General features: G+C 41.4%; 1 protein-coding gene across 8 annotated transcripts in view; it reads right to left on the minus strand.

Annotated features, from left to right (window-relative positions):
• Positions 1-14,856, minus strand: part of LOC148845041 (N-acetylglucosaminyl transferase component family protein / Gpi1 family protein) — a 60,664-nt gene that overhangs the window by 32,637 nt on the left and 13,171 nt on the right. For 2 of the 8 annotated variants that reach the window (XM_088954852.1, XM_088954851.1), the window contains exons 2-5: positions 6,352-6,745; positions 6,124-6,191; positions 5,946-6,031; positions 5,613-5,834 (exon numbers count right to left, since the gene is read on the minus strand). In XM_088954852.1, the coding sequence (XP_088810978.1) occupies positions 5,613-5,834; positions 5,946-6,031; positions 6,124-6,191; positions 6,352-6,718 (743 nt within the window). In that variant the 5' untranslated portion in view covers positions 6,719-6,745. Of the gene's footprint in view, positions 1-5,612; positions 5,835-5,945; positions 6,032-6,123; positions 6,265-6,351; positions 6,746-14,856 lie in introns of all 8 variants that reach the window. The other 6 variants (XM_088954849.1, XM_088954850.1, XM_088954853.1 and 3 more) reach the window with 3 other exon arrangements.

The raw sequence follows: 14,856 nt of genomic DNA on the forward strand, positions 1-14,856 counted from the left end.
TTCTAGCCACATAAATGAATGTGAGCCCAACAAAATTTCAGTGATCCTACTGTTGTGAGGATTATTTATTTGTTATTTTACAGTTGTTGTTAGTATGCTGTCAGCCAGTTTATTTCTTTCTTTCTTATTAGCTTGTTACTAGGGAGTGCCGCCAGGGGCATATTTGTAATCTCTCATTCCTTTATATTAAGTTAATATAAATAACAAGCTGGGCACCACCAGCTACAGTTTTGAGACTCTCAATCGTATCTCTCTCTCCCTTCTCTTCTCCTCTCTCTTCTCTTCTCTCTCGTCTCTCTCTCTCTCTCCATGAAAGATTACATGGTATCAGAGCATAATTCTGGGCTATAAAGAACCGTTTCTCTCATCTGAACCAAGCCCTATTCTCAGTTTCTTTTTTTCTCTCTTGATCTCTTGGACATGGAAGACAGAGAAACCTAATCGGACTGGTCAGGTCACTTTCGGCTGCTTTCTTTGGGTTCTTCCTTGGTCGTAACACCAAGGAAACCCTAGTAGAAGAGGAACAATGCTGAAAAGCCTCTCTTCTCTTTGTTCGATGCTGTGAAAATTGATTTCTGTGGTCCTTTTTTTTCTGTGGCCAATGGTGTGAAGCCTTGCTTTTTGGGTTTACACCTTCGTACAGACGTTGGACTGTTAGTAAGCATGTGCTGTAGTCGAACTGCTAGTAGACTGTTTTAATGACTGGTTGCTGGACTGATTACTGGGCTGTTCTAATGGCCAAACTAGTACTGGGATGATTTCAGCAGTTTTTTTTTTTCTCATTCCAGAAGTAAAATTCTTGGGGGTTTAGCATTCTGATTGTGGCTGTGTTGTAGTTGTGTGGGATCTGGTCTGGTACACTTGTGGTTCTGGTTCTTGTAGTGTAGATTCTCTCCCTCAATGGCAAACTATGATTCAGCTTCATCTGGGGTTACACCAACCCGTAGCACAACTGGTATGAGAGGTGAAAACATGATGTTTTCCATGCCAATTACCCCTTTAAATAGCCTAAACTACCTAGAATGGGCTAAAAGTGTAAAACTTTATGTAACAGCAAGGGGAAAAGCTAGTTACATAAATGGAAGAGTGAAAGAACCCAAGAGTGAGACAGCTGAACATGATAGGTGGGACCAAGAAAACAGTATGGTGATGTCTTGGCGCCTTGCAGCCATGGAACCTGATGTGAAGAAGAACTTTATGTGGGCAGACACTTCTAGTGAGATTTGGGAACAGGCCAAAACCACCTATTCTGAGCAAAGGCATTATGCCAAGATTTACCAGTTGCAAGCTTTACCCTCTTGTAAACAGGGGAATTGTAGTTTGTCTGCCTATTATTCAGCCCTTACTTCAGTATGGAAAGAATTGGATCACTATCAGGCTATAGAATGGAAACATGATGATGATGCTAGGTCTATAAGAAGCTGGTTTCTTAGCAGCGAGTTTTTGCACTCTTGTTGGGACTAAGCTCTGCTTATGAACCCTTGAGAGTTCAGATCTTACGAAGTAAAGAGTTTCCCTCAGTTCAAGAGGTGTATGCAACAGGTAGCATTGGCTGCAATGGGTAGTAACAATATGGGAAAGAAAACTGACTCCAAGAAGGCTGATGATAAAGACAAGTTGTTTTGTACCCACTGTCGATGCTCGAGACATACACATGACACATGTTGGGAGATTCACGGGAAGCCGAAGTGGGCAGTGAAGAACCAAGAACAAGGTAAAGTACAAGGTCAGAAGAAGCCAAATACAGCACATAATGCAGCACATGTGGTAACCCAAGATGCTCAGTTTGCTGGTACTACATGGGACCACTTTACTAGTTCTGACCCCAAGGAAGATATCATGAATTCCTTCAGACATCACTTGGAGTCATATTGTAGGGCTTTGCGACAAATGGATAGTTTAGTTACTGGTACTCATTCTACTTCATTTGTGTCTACATCAGGTAATGCGGCCTCTGCATTCCATGTCACCACTACCACTGACTCCCCTTGATCATTGACTCAGGGGCCTCTAACCACATGACCGGTAAGCCAAACTTGTTTCAAACTTATAGCCTTTTGTCAAGAAGGGATAAAGTGAGGCTTGCAAATGGATCATTCTCCTCCATTGCAGGCCGAGGATCAATATCTCTTCCCCATGGCCTTAACCTGAATTGTGTATTGCATGTCCCTCAACTTCCTATAAATTTGCTTTCAATCAGTAGTATCACAAACTCTTTAAATTGTAGTGTAACCTTTTTCCCTGGTTCATGTGTTTTTCAGGATCTAACTTCTGGGATGACGATTGGTAGAGAGAACCTAGTGGATGGTCTCTACATTCTCGACAACAAAGCTGATCTCTCGGTGTCGTCCTCAGAGTCATATAGTCAACCAAATAAGAGTCAAATTTTTCTGTGGCATAGTCGGTTAGGTCATATTTCATTTGAAATAGTAAAGTCTTTGTTTCCGGTTTTATTTAAGTCATGTTCAGTGTCAGATTTCCGGTGCCAAACATGTCAGTTGAGCAAACAATGTAGAACAACTTTTCATTCAAATAATAAAAGATCATGTTTTCCTTTTCATATTGTGTATTCTGATGTATAGAGGCCTACTACTATAATATCTGAGGGCATGTATAAGTACTTTATCACATTGATCAATGATTTTTCCCGCTATAAATGGGTATTCCCCATGCGTAGTAGAGATGAAGTTCCAAAGATTATGAAAGACTTCCAGAGGATGGTGTTTACGCAGTTCCATGTTGAAATACAGACCTTTCAATCAGATAATGCAAAGGAATATTTCCATGGTGAGCTCAATGAGTTCTTTGCCTCCCATGGATCTATTCATAGGAGCTCATGCGCAAGAACACCACGACAAAATGGTGTTGCAGAAAGAAAAAACAGAAACCTCCTTGAGGTAGCTTGAGGGATGATGTTACACATGAATATCCCAAAAAGGTTTTGGATGGATGTTATACTTGCAGCTGCTTATGTCATCAATCGCATGCCCTCCAGAGTGCTCAACTACATGGCCCCCCATCAGTTGTTGTTCCCTCTATCCCCTTTATTTTCCATTCCCATGAGAGTATTTGGTTGGTGTGCCTTTGTCCATGATTTGTCTCCGTCTCAAGGTAAGTTCGACCCTCGGTCCATTCCTTGTATCTTTTTGGGGTATCCCTCCTTTCAAAAAAGGTATTGGTGCTTTGATCTCGTTAGTCATAAGTTTTTTGTGTCTATGGATGTGTCCTTTGAGTCTAAACCGTTCTTCCCTACTTCTCCTCATGGGGGAGTAGTGTGGAAGAGGAGAAGCAGGTTCAAGTCCACCAAGTCTCTTTTCCTTCTATTCCGAACCTGGCCCCCTTTCGTGTCTTCCAACGTACGCACCGTAGAGATCAACAATGTGACAAAGATGTGGAGTAGCCAAACATTGAGCAACCAACACCGTCAGACTCCCAAGAGGTAAGTCCAAACCCTATTGCACCTATTGATACCCCTGCTCCTACTGTGGATGACCTTGACATTCCTATTGATCAAAAGGGAGTCAGGTCATGCACTACCAAACACCCCATTACCCAGTATGTCTCCTATGATCACATTTCCCCCTCATACCGAGCCTTCCTATCTGTAGTTGATTGCATCCCTGTACCCAGAAATGTTGCAGAAGCCTTAAAATGCCATGAATGGACAGATGCTATAAAGGAGGAGATTAATGCCCTCCCTAAAGATCAAACTAGGGAATTGGTGGATCTTCAAAGGGGGAAAGACCCAGTGGGGTGTAAGTGGTTGTTTACAATTAGACACAAGCGGACGGGACAGTTGAAAGATACAAAGCAAGATTAGTAGCCAAGGGGTACACTCAAGTGTACGGGGTTGACTATGATGAGACTACTTTTGCTCTAGTAGCTAAGATGAACTCAATTAGAGTCCTGTCATTAGTTGCTAACCTTGATTGGGAATTGCATCAACTGGACATAAATAATGGCTTTTTAAATGGTGACCTAGAGGAGGAGGTGTACATGGTTCAACCCCTGGATTCTGTGCCAAGGGAAGTGAAAATAAGGTGTGCAAACTGAGAAAGTCATTTTATGATTTAAAACAATCTCCTAGGGCTTGGTTCAGTAAGTTTCACATGGCAATTCAGTAAGTAGGGTTCAAGCAATGTCAGTCTGATCACACACTCTTTGTGAAGAGATGTCAGGAACAAGTTACTGTATTGATAGTGTATGTGGATGATATCATCATTACAAGAAATTGGAGTACAGAAATACAAAAGTTGAAACAATTCCTTGCATCTAAATTTGAAGTGAAAGATCTAGGTCCCCTAAAGTATTTTCTTGGAATTGGAGTCGCCCATTAAAAAATGGGCATCTTCATTTCTCAAAGGAAGTACACCCTTGATCTGTTGCAAGACACAGGTAAGTTAGGCGCAAGGCTAGCAGATACTCCCATGGATGTTGATCATAAATTGGGTGACTGTGATGGTGAACCTCTGAAAGATGTGAAACAATTCCAAATGTTAGTGGGAAAGTTGGTTTATTTGTCCATGACCTGTCCAGACATTGCCTATTCAGTTAGGGTCCTAAGCCAATTCATGCACTCTCCTAAGAAACCACACATGGAGGCAGTAGAGAGAGTTCTTAGATACTTAAAAAAGTATCCTGGAACAAGTCTACCATTCAGTAAGCATAATCATCTAAAGGTGGAAGTCTTTACAGATGTTGATTGGGCAGGTATTGTGGATGACAGAAAGTCCACAAGTGGGTATTGCACATTTGTGGGAGGAAACCTAGTGACCTAGAAAAGCAAGAAACAAAGTGTGGTAGCAAGGTCAAGTGCTAAAGCGGAATATAGAGCTATAGCACATGGGGTGGCTGAAGTTCTTTGGCTAAAAAACCTTCTAGGGGAGATTGGAGTTGTTGTTCATAATCCTATGTCTCTTTACTGTGACAACAAGGCAGCCATAAACATCGCCATCAATCCTGTCGTACATGAAAGGACCAAGCACATTGAAGTGGACAAACACTTCATAAGGGAAAAATTGGAAAAAAGGGAAATTTGCATCCCTTTTGTCAACTACAAGGAAAAACTTGCCGATGTCCTCACAAAAGGACTTCCATACTCACAGCACAATGAGTTAAATGTGACAACCTGGGCATGATAGACATATTCAGCCTAACTTGAGGGGGAGGATTGTGAGGATTATTTATTTGTTATTTTACAATTGTCGTTAGTATGTTGTCAACCAGTTTATTTCTTTCTTTGTTATTAGCTTGTTACTAGGGAGTGCCGCCATGGGCATAATTGTAATCTCTCATTCTTTTGTATTAAGTTAATATAAATAATAAGCTGGGTGTCACCAGCTACAGTTTTGAGACTCTCAATCGTATCTCTCTCTCCCTTCTCTTCTCTTCTCTCTTCTCTTCTCTCTCGTCTCTCTCTCTCTCTCCATGAAAGACTACACCTAGCATGTCTTTGGCCTGCAAATCTCATATACAGGAGGTAGGAACTAGACCATGGTGAGATGACTTCTTCAAGTCAACCATGTTTTGATCCCATGCAGAACCAAATGGAATTTTCAAAGTTGACACCCTAACCTAGATATTCCCAAGTGTCATACAATTTGTTACATTACCTGAAACCACCTTCTTGAAGGAATATTGGCCAATATAGTAACTGACAGCTGCGAATATGGGCATTCTTCCATGTATGACTAAGTACCTTTGCTAATATCTTGTAGATCAATGAATGCGATCCATAACTGAGAAAAGCATGAAAGATCTGAAGAATGGTGTAGAAAAGAGTGAAGAATGAAGCTACAAACATGGCTATTGAGCTGCATGTCATTGCAAACAACCTGAATAAAGAAGGATATGAAATCAAATACTGCAAAACAAATGAGAAAGAATAAAGAAACAATAGAGGAAATGTACTCATCAAAAAAAGAAACAATAGAGACAATGGGTACCAATTCAATGGAGTTTTGCAGCCCATACATCTCTCAAATGAGTTATTAGCAGCAGTTGCACAGTTGATTGCCAAGACAACTATATCCTATACTCCAGATTTAAAAGTATAGAAATAAGTAGATAGTTGAGAAGAGATTAAAACACCAACAATTCAAGGTCCATCAAACAGTACATTACCAGGTCAGGGAATGCTTGTTTCTGACAAAGTTCATCAATACACTTGGGCCTCTTGGACTGCATCTCAACTTGCTCAGAAGAAACACAAGAACTCATCAAGAAATGGTGTATGCCAAAATTTGGTGGGTCATAAATTATTACCTGAATTATTCAATCAAAAGAAAAGAGCTTAAAGAAAATAACTGGATTAAGATTGGAACAAGAAACAAGAGGATAACCCTAACTTACATACGTGAAGATCACAGTTATACACTATTCTTTTACTCCAGTGTATGTGATGCAACTTAGGAATCCCATGGATCTTTCTACAATGATATTCATGAGAATCATAGGAGAGCTGGATCCAATTATTGATTCCAATAGAAACCATGTTGCTTTGTTCAAAGAATCTATACTTGTGGCATTCACAAGAATGTCGTCCATGATTTTCTCCAAATAAATCTTGACTTTTCTCTGGGTACAACTTTTCGCAATTGTTGGATTTTGTGCCAACGTCTTCTATTTCAATACCTTGAAGTTGCTCACTAAAGCTACAATCCATAGCACAGTATCCCAAAATAGAAAATGTTGATTTTTCCTGTAGAGATAGAGGCATCCTCTAATTTGTGTAATGAAGAATTTCCTATGTAAAAGAACAAAATAAAATTATGTCAACATTACAAGTGATTCTTGATAAATACAAACACTGTTCAGCTAACTAGGCAACTGCCCAAGAAATCCACATTCATTTGTTAACTTGATGTTAAGGAAAGACAGATATAGACAAGTTTTGCATGGCAATGAGAGGTTAGCTGCAAAAGCTTTAGAAGAAGGTTTCACAACATTAAAACAGCATCAGTATGGAGGATTAAATTTAGCCATGGGTCAAACACCACCACAGAAGAAGGTTCAGCAAATTTTATCCTTTAACTAACAAGCAAAATATTAGATCATTGGAGTCCACTGTTAGGAGGGCATTGGGTGCAGCTTCAATGCTTGAAATTTTCTTCTAGACCACTGACTTGCAAGGAATCCAACAAAGCTTATACAGTAGTTATTTTGGAAAGACAAAAAAAAATGCCAGTCTTCTTGTTTCTACAGGGCAATGTCACTAAGAGGAGACTTTTTCAAACATCGCTTACTGTGCCAATTGCTAAGATTTTAGGAACAGCCATCACCGCATTTGAGATAATGCAGAGGAGCTCAACATATTTACATTATCCATACTAATGGGGAAACACATGCATTGAACATGGTATTGATATAATGAAGCCCTCCTAGCGAAGTGGTTATGGAGATGGACTCGGAAGAGAGAGAGAGACTTTGGCATGAGGTGGTGTCAAGTATTCATGGATACTCAAGAAATGGTTGGGATGTTGGGATATCTTGTTGGGCTACCCACATAACACTTTGGAAGGCCATACATGGTATTCTCCCTCGCTTCCTCAGGTTTGCCAGGTATGATACTTGCTCTGGTGATTCTATTCGTTCTGGGAGTATATTTGGGTGGGTAAACAACCCCTCAAGGACCGATTCCCTTCCTTATACTCCCTTTCCCTTTACAAAAATGAGCCAATTTCAAAATGTCTTCCGGATACATTGCTTCCCTTGTCTTCAAACTGCGACTTTGGTTTTCAAAAGGGTTTAAGGGATAGTGAGCTTACTTGTGTTACTGGGTTGCATCATTTACTTGAGCCAGTTTGTTTGGACCCCACATAACCTGATCAAGAGTCTGGACTCCCCTACCTAAAGGTACCTTACTTGTGCTTCATTTCTAAAATCCCTCAATTTCAGCCCCAACCCCGAAGTTTTTCCTGTCAAAGAAGTTTGGGTAAAACCTATTCCCCAAAAAAAATTGTTGTGTTCTGCTGGGAAGTTTACTATGAAAAAATCAACACTTTGGAAAACTTGCAAAAAAAAAGAGACCTCTTCCTTGTCTTTCCCCGAACTGGTGTTCCCTATGGAAGGCCCAAAGTGAAGACTGTTTCCGTTTACTGATATCATGTTCCCTTGCTGCAGCCTTATGGAGTTGGAGCTTTAGTCTTTTTGGTTGTAGGTGGATCCGGCCATCTGATGTAAGTTTGCTATTTAATCCATCTATTTTCAGGTGGCATATGAGAAGAGGTAAAATCATGTAGAAACGTCTTAGGGCAGCTACCTTATGGACTATTTGGGAGGAAAGGAATGCTACAATATTCCTAGAGAAGGAAAAAAGCCCAAAGTGAGGACTGTTTCCGTTTACTGATATCATGTTCCCTTGCTGCAGCCTTATGGAGTTGGAGCTTTAGTCTTGTTTTGGAGCAGCTACAGTAGTCCGAACCAGTGAAGAAGGAAGAAGAAGATGAGGAAGAAGACAAGAGAAAGAGAGAACAGGAGGGTTTAGTCGAACTGATTAGACCCCCATTCAGTCGACCCCCTTGTGTTTATTAGGTTCTAATTACACTTACAAAGACTAAACTGCCCCCACTTAAGTGTGGTGCAGAGTACTCTAATAAAACAGCCACATAAGCAAAGTACTTAACTGACATAAGATTACTAAATTACCCTTATTCGGCTCACTCTAACACTCCCCCTCAAGCTGGAGAATATATGTCATATAATCCCAGCTTGTTACATAGATGATTCACTTTCCCTGAGTTTAGAGCTTTTGTAAACAAATCTGCCCATTGATCATTCGAGCCCACATGTTCTGTGTTTATCTCTCCAGCAAGGACCTTCTCCCTCACAAAGTGGCAATCAACCTCTATGTGCTTTGTTCTCTCATGAAATACAGGATTGGATGAGATATGGAGTGCAGCTTGGTTGTCACAATACAGTCTCATAGGTTTATCCATGTGAAACCCAATTTCTTGTAGAAGATTCCTCAACCACACTAAGTCACAGGTAGTATGTGCCATGGCCCTATACTCAGCTTCAGCACTACTTCTGGCCACAACCGTCTGCTTTTTACTCTTCCACGTCACAAGATTTCCTCCAAGAAATGTGCAATAGCCCGTAGTAGATCTTCTATCATTCACTGAGCCTGCCCAGTCTGCATCTGTATACCCCACTACTTCAAGTTTTCCTCCTGGTTTATACAATAGTCCACGGCCTGGAGCTCCTTTCAGATACCTCACAATTCTAAGAATTGCATCCCAATGAAGTATACGAGGGTCCCCAAGATCTTTTGTTTGGAAATGGTTTTGCAAAAATACCTTTAATTTGCCAATCCCCAATTTATCACTGCCAGTAATGACAATATCATCCACATAGACCACTAATAGAATCTTCCCAGCTTCTGAGTCATAGCTGAACACTGAGTGATCTACCTGGCACTGCTTCATTCCAAAACTCTTCACCACTTCACTGAACTTCCCAAACCAAGCACGCGACGATTGTTTCAACCCATAAATTGCCTTTTTCAATCTGCATACCTTACCATCCTCCCCCTGAGCAACAAACCCAGGTGGTTGCTCCATATATACCTCCTCCACAAGATCACCATGGAGAAAGGCATTCTTGATATCAAGCTGAAACAGAGGCCAATCATACATAACTGCCAGGGAAATTAGTACACGAACAGAACCAATCTTAGCCACCGGAGAGAATGTCTCCATGTAGTCTACTCCATACAACTGGGAGTAACCTTTAGCAACAAGTCTGGCCTTCAGACGCTCTACACTACCATCTGGCAAGTATTTCACAGTATACACCCATTTACATCCCACAGCATGCTTACCAGGTGGGAGAGTAGTAAGTTCCCACGTTTGAGTATGTTGAAGAGCAGAAAGTTCCTCCTCCATTGCCTGCCGCCAATCAGGTGAACTGAGAGCTTCTTGGACATTGTTAGGTATGGAAATAGAGGATAAAAGGGAAACAAACTGGCGATGTGATGTAGAAAGACGAGATAATGAAACGAAATTGGAAATGGGATGGAGGGTAGAACTGCGTTTACCTTTTCGTAAGGCAATGGGTAGATCAAGGTTTGAGGGTTCAACAATAGGAGCCATGAGAGGATCCGCAGATGAGGTAGAAGCTGGAGGAGGGGTCGGTGCCGTTCGCCGTGTATACACTTGCCGGATTGGTGGACGTTCGGTGGTGATCTGCATGGGATGAGGTGATGAGTCTACTCCAACAACAACATCTGGAACTGGATCACTGACAGGGAGAGGAAGAGGAAGTGCGGGTGGAGACGAGGGTGCTTCAGGACTTGAGAAGAAGGGGACTGACTCAAAAAATGTGACATCAGGACAGACATATCACTTCCGGGTAATGGGATTATAACACTTGTACCATTTCTGAGTCCGTGAGTAGCCAAGGAAGACACATTTAATTGAGCGTGCATCTAGCTTGTCTATTCCAGGGCTCAGATTGTGGACAAAGCACACACAATCAAAGACACGAGGAATTAATGGGAATGGAGATAAAGTGGGAAACAAGATAGAGAAGGGGGACTGACCATGAAGAATGAAGGAGGGCATCCAATTAATGAGAAAACATGCAGTGAGTACAGCATCACTCCAAAAACGTTTAGGAACAATCATGTGGTGAAGAATAGACCGTGTAGTTTCAAGAAGCTGACGGTTCTTCCGTTCAGCTACCCCATTTTGTTGAGGGGTGTATGCACATGATGTCTGATGAATAATGCCATGCTGTTCTAAATACTATTGAAATGAAGTAAGAAAGTATTCACAACCATTATCTGAACGGAGAATTTTGATTGGAACACCAAATTGTGTGCGTATTTCAGCATGGAATTTTTGAAAAATAGAAAACAATTCACTTCTTTCTTTCATTAAGTAAATCCATGTCATTCTTGAACAATCATCAATAAAGGAGACAAAATACTTGTACCCATTATAAGACTCTATTTTGATTGGACCCCAAACATCTGAATGAACCAAAGAAAAAGGACTCAACATACGACTCTCAACTCTTGGACTGAAGGACACACGACAATGTTTCCCAAACTGACATGACTCACATTGCAAAACTGACAAATGACTCAATGACGGGACCAAAATCTTGAGAGCCTTGAGAGATGGATGTCCCAGTCGGCAATGCCATTGTAGAGGAGTAAGCGAAGTCTGAAGAGCAATTGAAGATCCACCACCGTCAAGATAGTACAGTCCACCAGCTTCATGCCCCCCACCAATCTTCTTCCCCGTCTTGAGATCCTGAAAAACACAGGTGGAAGGAAAGAAGGTAACGGAACAGTTAAGAGCTTTGGTTATTTTACTAACAGACATAAGATTGAATGGAAACTTAGGGACATATAAAACAGATGATAAGGGCACAGGAGCCATGTCAATATTACCAACACCACGGGAGATGAGGACCCATTGGCAAGTGTAACAGTTTGTGATGTGGAGGTTTCAGAGAGAGAAGAGAACACACCTGGAGTCCCGGTCATATGATCTGAGGCTCCAGAGTCAATAATCCAGGGAGAGATTTTAGATGACATGCAAGCAATACCTGATTGGGCAAGTGTGGCAGTGGTATGCTGTGAAGTAGTTTGAAGGAACCGTTCATACTCATCACGCGGTACGCTCACCATTTCCCTCCCAGAGGTAGATGTAGATGTGGGATGAGTTCGGTCTGCCGGTTTACTGTCACTGATATCAACCTCACCCGCTACAGCATGATTAGCCCATTTAGAGGGAGGGCCATGTAGATCATAACAGAAATTCACTATGTGTCCCTCTCTACCACAATGAGTGCATTTCCTTGTAGAGTTATTCTTCCCTCTGCCACGGCCTCCCCCTGAGTCACGACCACCCCGACTAATCATGGAACTGCCACGGCCTCCTCGGGGAGCATGACCTCCCCCTCTTGTACTATATCCAACCCCTCGAACTGTCACAAGTGCTGATCTATCAGACTGTGTGGAGTTCTCTGTCTGTCCCAAAGAGATTCTACGAAGCCTTGAGAATACTTCCTCAAGTGTAGGAAGAGTAGAGCCCCCCAATATTTGGGCTCTAACTGGTTCATATTCCGACTTCAGCCCCACTAAAAATCTTGTAACATCTAATTGCTCCCTTTGCTGTTGCTGAACTTTAATATCTGGAGTAAGGGGGTGATAGACATTGAGTTCATTCCTTATATTCTTCATGTTGGCATAGTACTCTTCTAGTGTTTTGGTTCCTTGTTGTAAATCAAAATACTCCTGATAAAGCTGATACACTCTTGTTGTGTTATTTTGTCCAGAATATAGCTTCTTAGCATGCTCCCATATATCCTTAGCCGTATCAAGAAACATGAAGTTGGCACTAATTTTAGGTTCCATACTATTCCACAGCCAAGTCATGATTTGAGCATCTTCTTGCTCCCAATCATCAAACCCTGGAGAGTCCTCCGATGGCTTTTCATCTCTTACATGCTTTACTTTCTTCTTTGCCTTGAGAAACACTTCCACTGATTTGGCCCATGGAACATAGTTCTCCCCATTCAGCTTAATTGAGGTCATTTGCACCCCTAGGTAGTCGGAGGAAATTACCACATTAGGTTTCTGATCATTGTAGCCATCTCCTATTGCTGCCATTGTACTCTTTCACAGTTGCCTCTAACCTTACTTCTCAGCTACAAGCTGATTGATGTTGTTCACAGTTTGATACTTCAGCACCTATTGCAGCCCCTAAACACAACAGTGGGAGCACACACTTGTTCTTCTTTACACTACTACTGACTTCACACACCTACGACCCACATAAGCATCACAAGCACCACAACACAACAGTAGGCCCTCTTACAACCACTCAATAAAAAAAATTGCACATCACAAGCACCACAACACAGTCAAACTGCTACACCCAGTTCAGATTTGTTTAACACACTTAAGAGGGCATTACACGACCACAAGGAGCTTGGCAAGGTCACTGCATTCCACCTTACACCACTCGGCCACCTACAGCAGCCCTAACACCACTCAACAACTCACAGCAGCCCTACACCATTCGGCTACTGCACACACAGCCCTTTTTAGGGCAACAATGAACCTAGTTCTCTAGGTTCTAATCAGTACTAACTGATTCTTGAAGGGTTCCTACCCAGAAATACCAGCAACACAAGAGGACTAAATAACCAACCTTCCTTTGAGAGTATCAGCCAACCATTCACTGCTGAAATCACCTTCCTTGATGAAGAAAACTGTGCGTAGCAGAGAGCAACGAACTGTGATGTCTCAGACCTAGGGCGAACCAGCTCTCTCCATTAACCAACTAGAAACGAAGAGGAGGGTGTCACGAACACAGCTGAGATGCTTTGCAAGCGGAAGCAGGTCAGAAACCTTGCTCTGATACCATGTTTTGGAGCAGCTACAGTAGTCCGAACCAGTGAAGAAGGAAGAAGAAGATGAGGAAGAAGACAAGAGAAAGAGAGAACAGGAGGGTTTAGTCGAACTGATTAGACTCCCATTCAGTCGACCCCCTTGTGTTTATTAGGTTCTAATTACACTTACAAAGACTAAACTGCCCTCACTTAAGTGTGGGGCAGAGTACTCTAATAAAACAGCCACATAAGCAAAGTACTTAACTGACATAAGATTACTAAATTACCCTTATTCGGCTCACTCTAACAAGTCTTTTTGGTTGTAGGTGGATCCAGCCATCTGATGTAAGTTTGCTATTTAATCCATCTATTTTCAGGTGGCATATGAGAAGAGGTAAAATCATGTGGAAATGTCTTAGGGCAGCTACCTTATGGACTATTTGGGAGGAAAGGAATGCTACAGTATTCCTAGAGAAGGAAAAAAGCTTGGCTGAAGTGAAGGACTGTGTTTTTACAAGAGCAATCCATTGGTTGAAGACCTTGGATATCTTTGCTGATTTTTCTTTTGATGACCTTTAGAGGAATTGGTCAGCAATTGCTAATACCTCTACTAAGAAGAATAGAAGTGTGATAAAATGGGAACCTCCTCCGAAAGGTGTCATCAAATTAAACTTTGATGGGAGCAGCCAAGGTAACTCCGGGCCTTCAGGCGTAGGGGGTGTGCTGGGGAATAAAGATAACAACATTATCTCCTTATTCTCAAGATCAGTGGGAGTAGGAGATTCTACAAAGGCAGAAGTACCAGTGGCTGTACAAGGAATCCAAATTGCCAACCAGCTTGGGGTGGAACATTTGATAATTGAAGGGGATTCTGAGGTGGTAATAAGCTGGCTTTCAAACCCAGAATCCAGATGTTGTCATTTGGGGGTACAGAGACCTCCTCAAAAAAGTAAAGTGGCTAACTAGTAATATGAGAGTGGATGTTAAATGGGTGAGCAGGTCAGCAAATACTATGGATGATTCTTTGGCCAAACTTGGGGTTTCCAAAGAAGATCTTTTTTGTGCTACCTTATGGAAAGTTGTTCTTAACTAGTATGGAGAGGTCGCATCTCATGCCTCTCCTTGGGGAGCTTGTACTTTCTTATCCTTGTGACTAATAAAATTCTTTCAATTATCAAAAAGGAAAAAAATAAACATGGTATTGATAGTGGAAATAGATTAAGTTTGCTTTAGTAGTTTTAGTTTTTCTGTGTGCATTTGCAGAAATGGGGTATCCACTTTATATTATTATATGGTAATAGATGGTTAATGAAAAAGTGGGCTCTAGCTAAATTAGGTATTTTCACACAAAATTAGAACAATAACATGTTTTCTTTCTTCATCCCTAATAATTCTGGATAACCCGTCAAATAAAAGATTGAACAAGAAATTAGATCAAATATACCAGTTTGCAGCCAAGTTGCATACTAATTTGTTTTTTTTTTTTTTTTTTGATAAGTAAATAGAAAT

This window comes from Nelumbo lutea, chromosome 7 (assembly GCF_056320005.1).
Source record: "Nelumbo lutea isolate HS-2025 chromosome 7, American lotus-T2T, whole genome shotgun sequence".
Classification (NCBI taxonomy): domain Eukaryota; kingdom Viridiplantae; phylum Streptophyta; class Magnoliopsida; order Proteales; family Nelumbonaceae; genus Nelumbo; species Nelumbo lutea.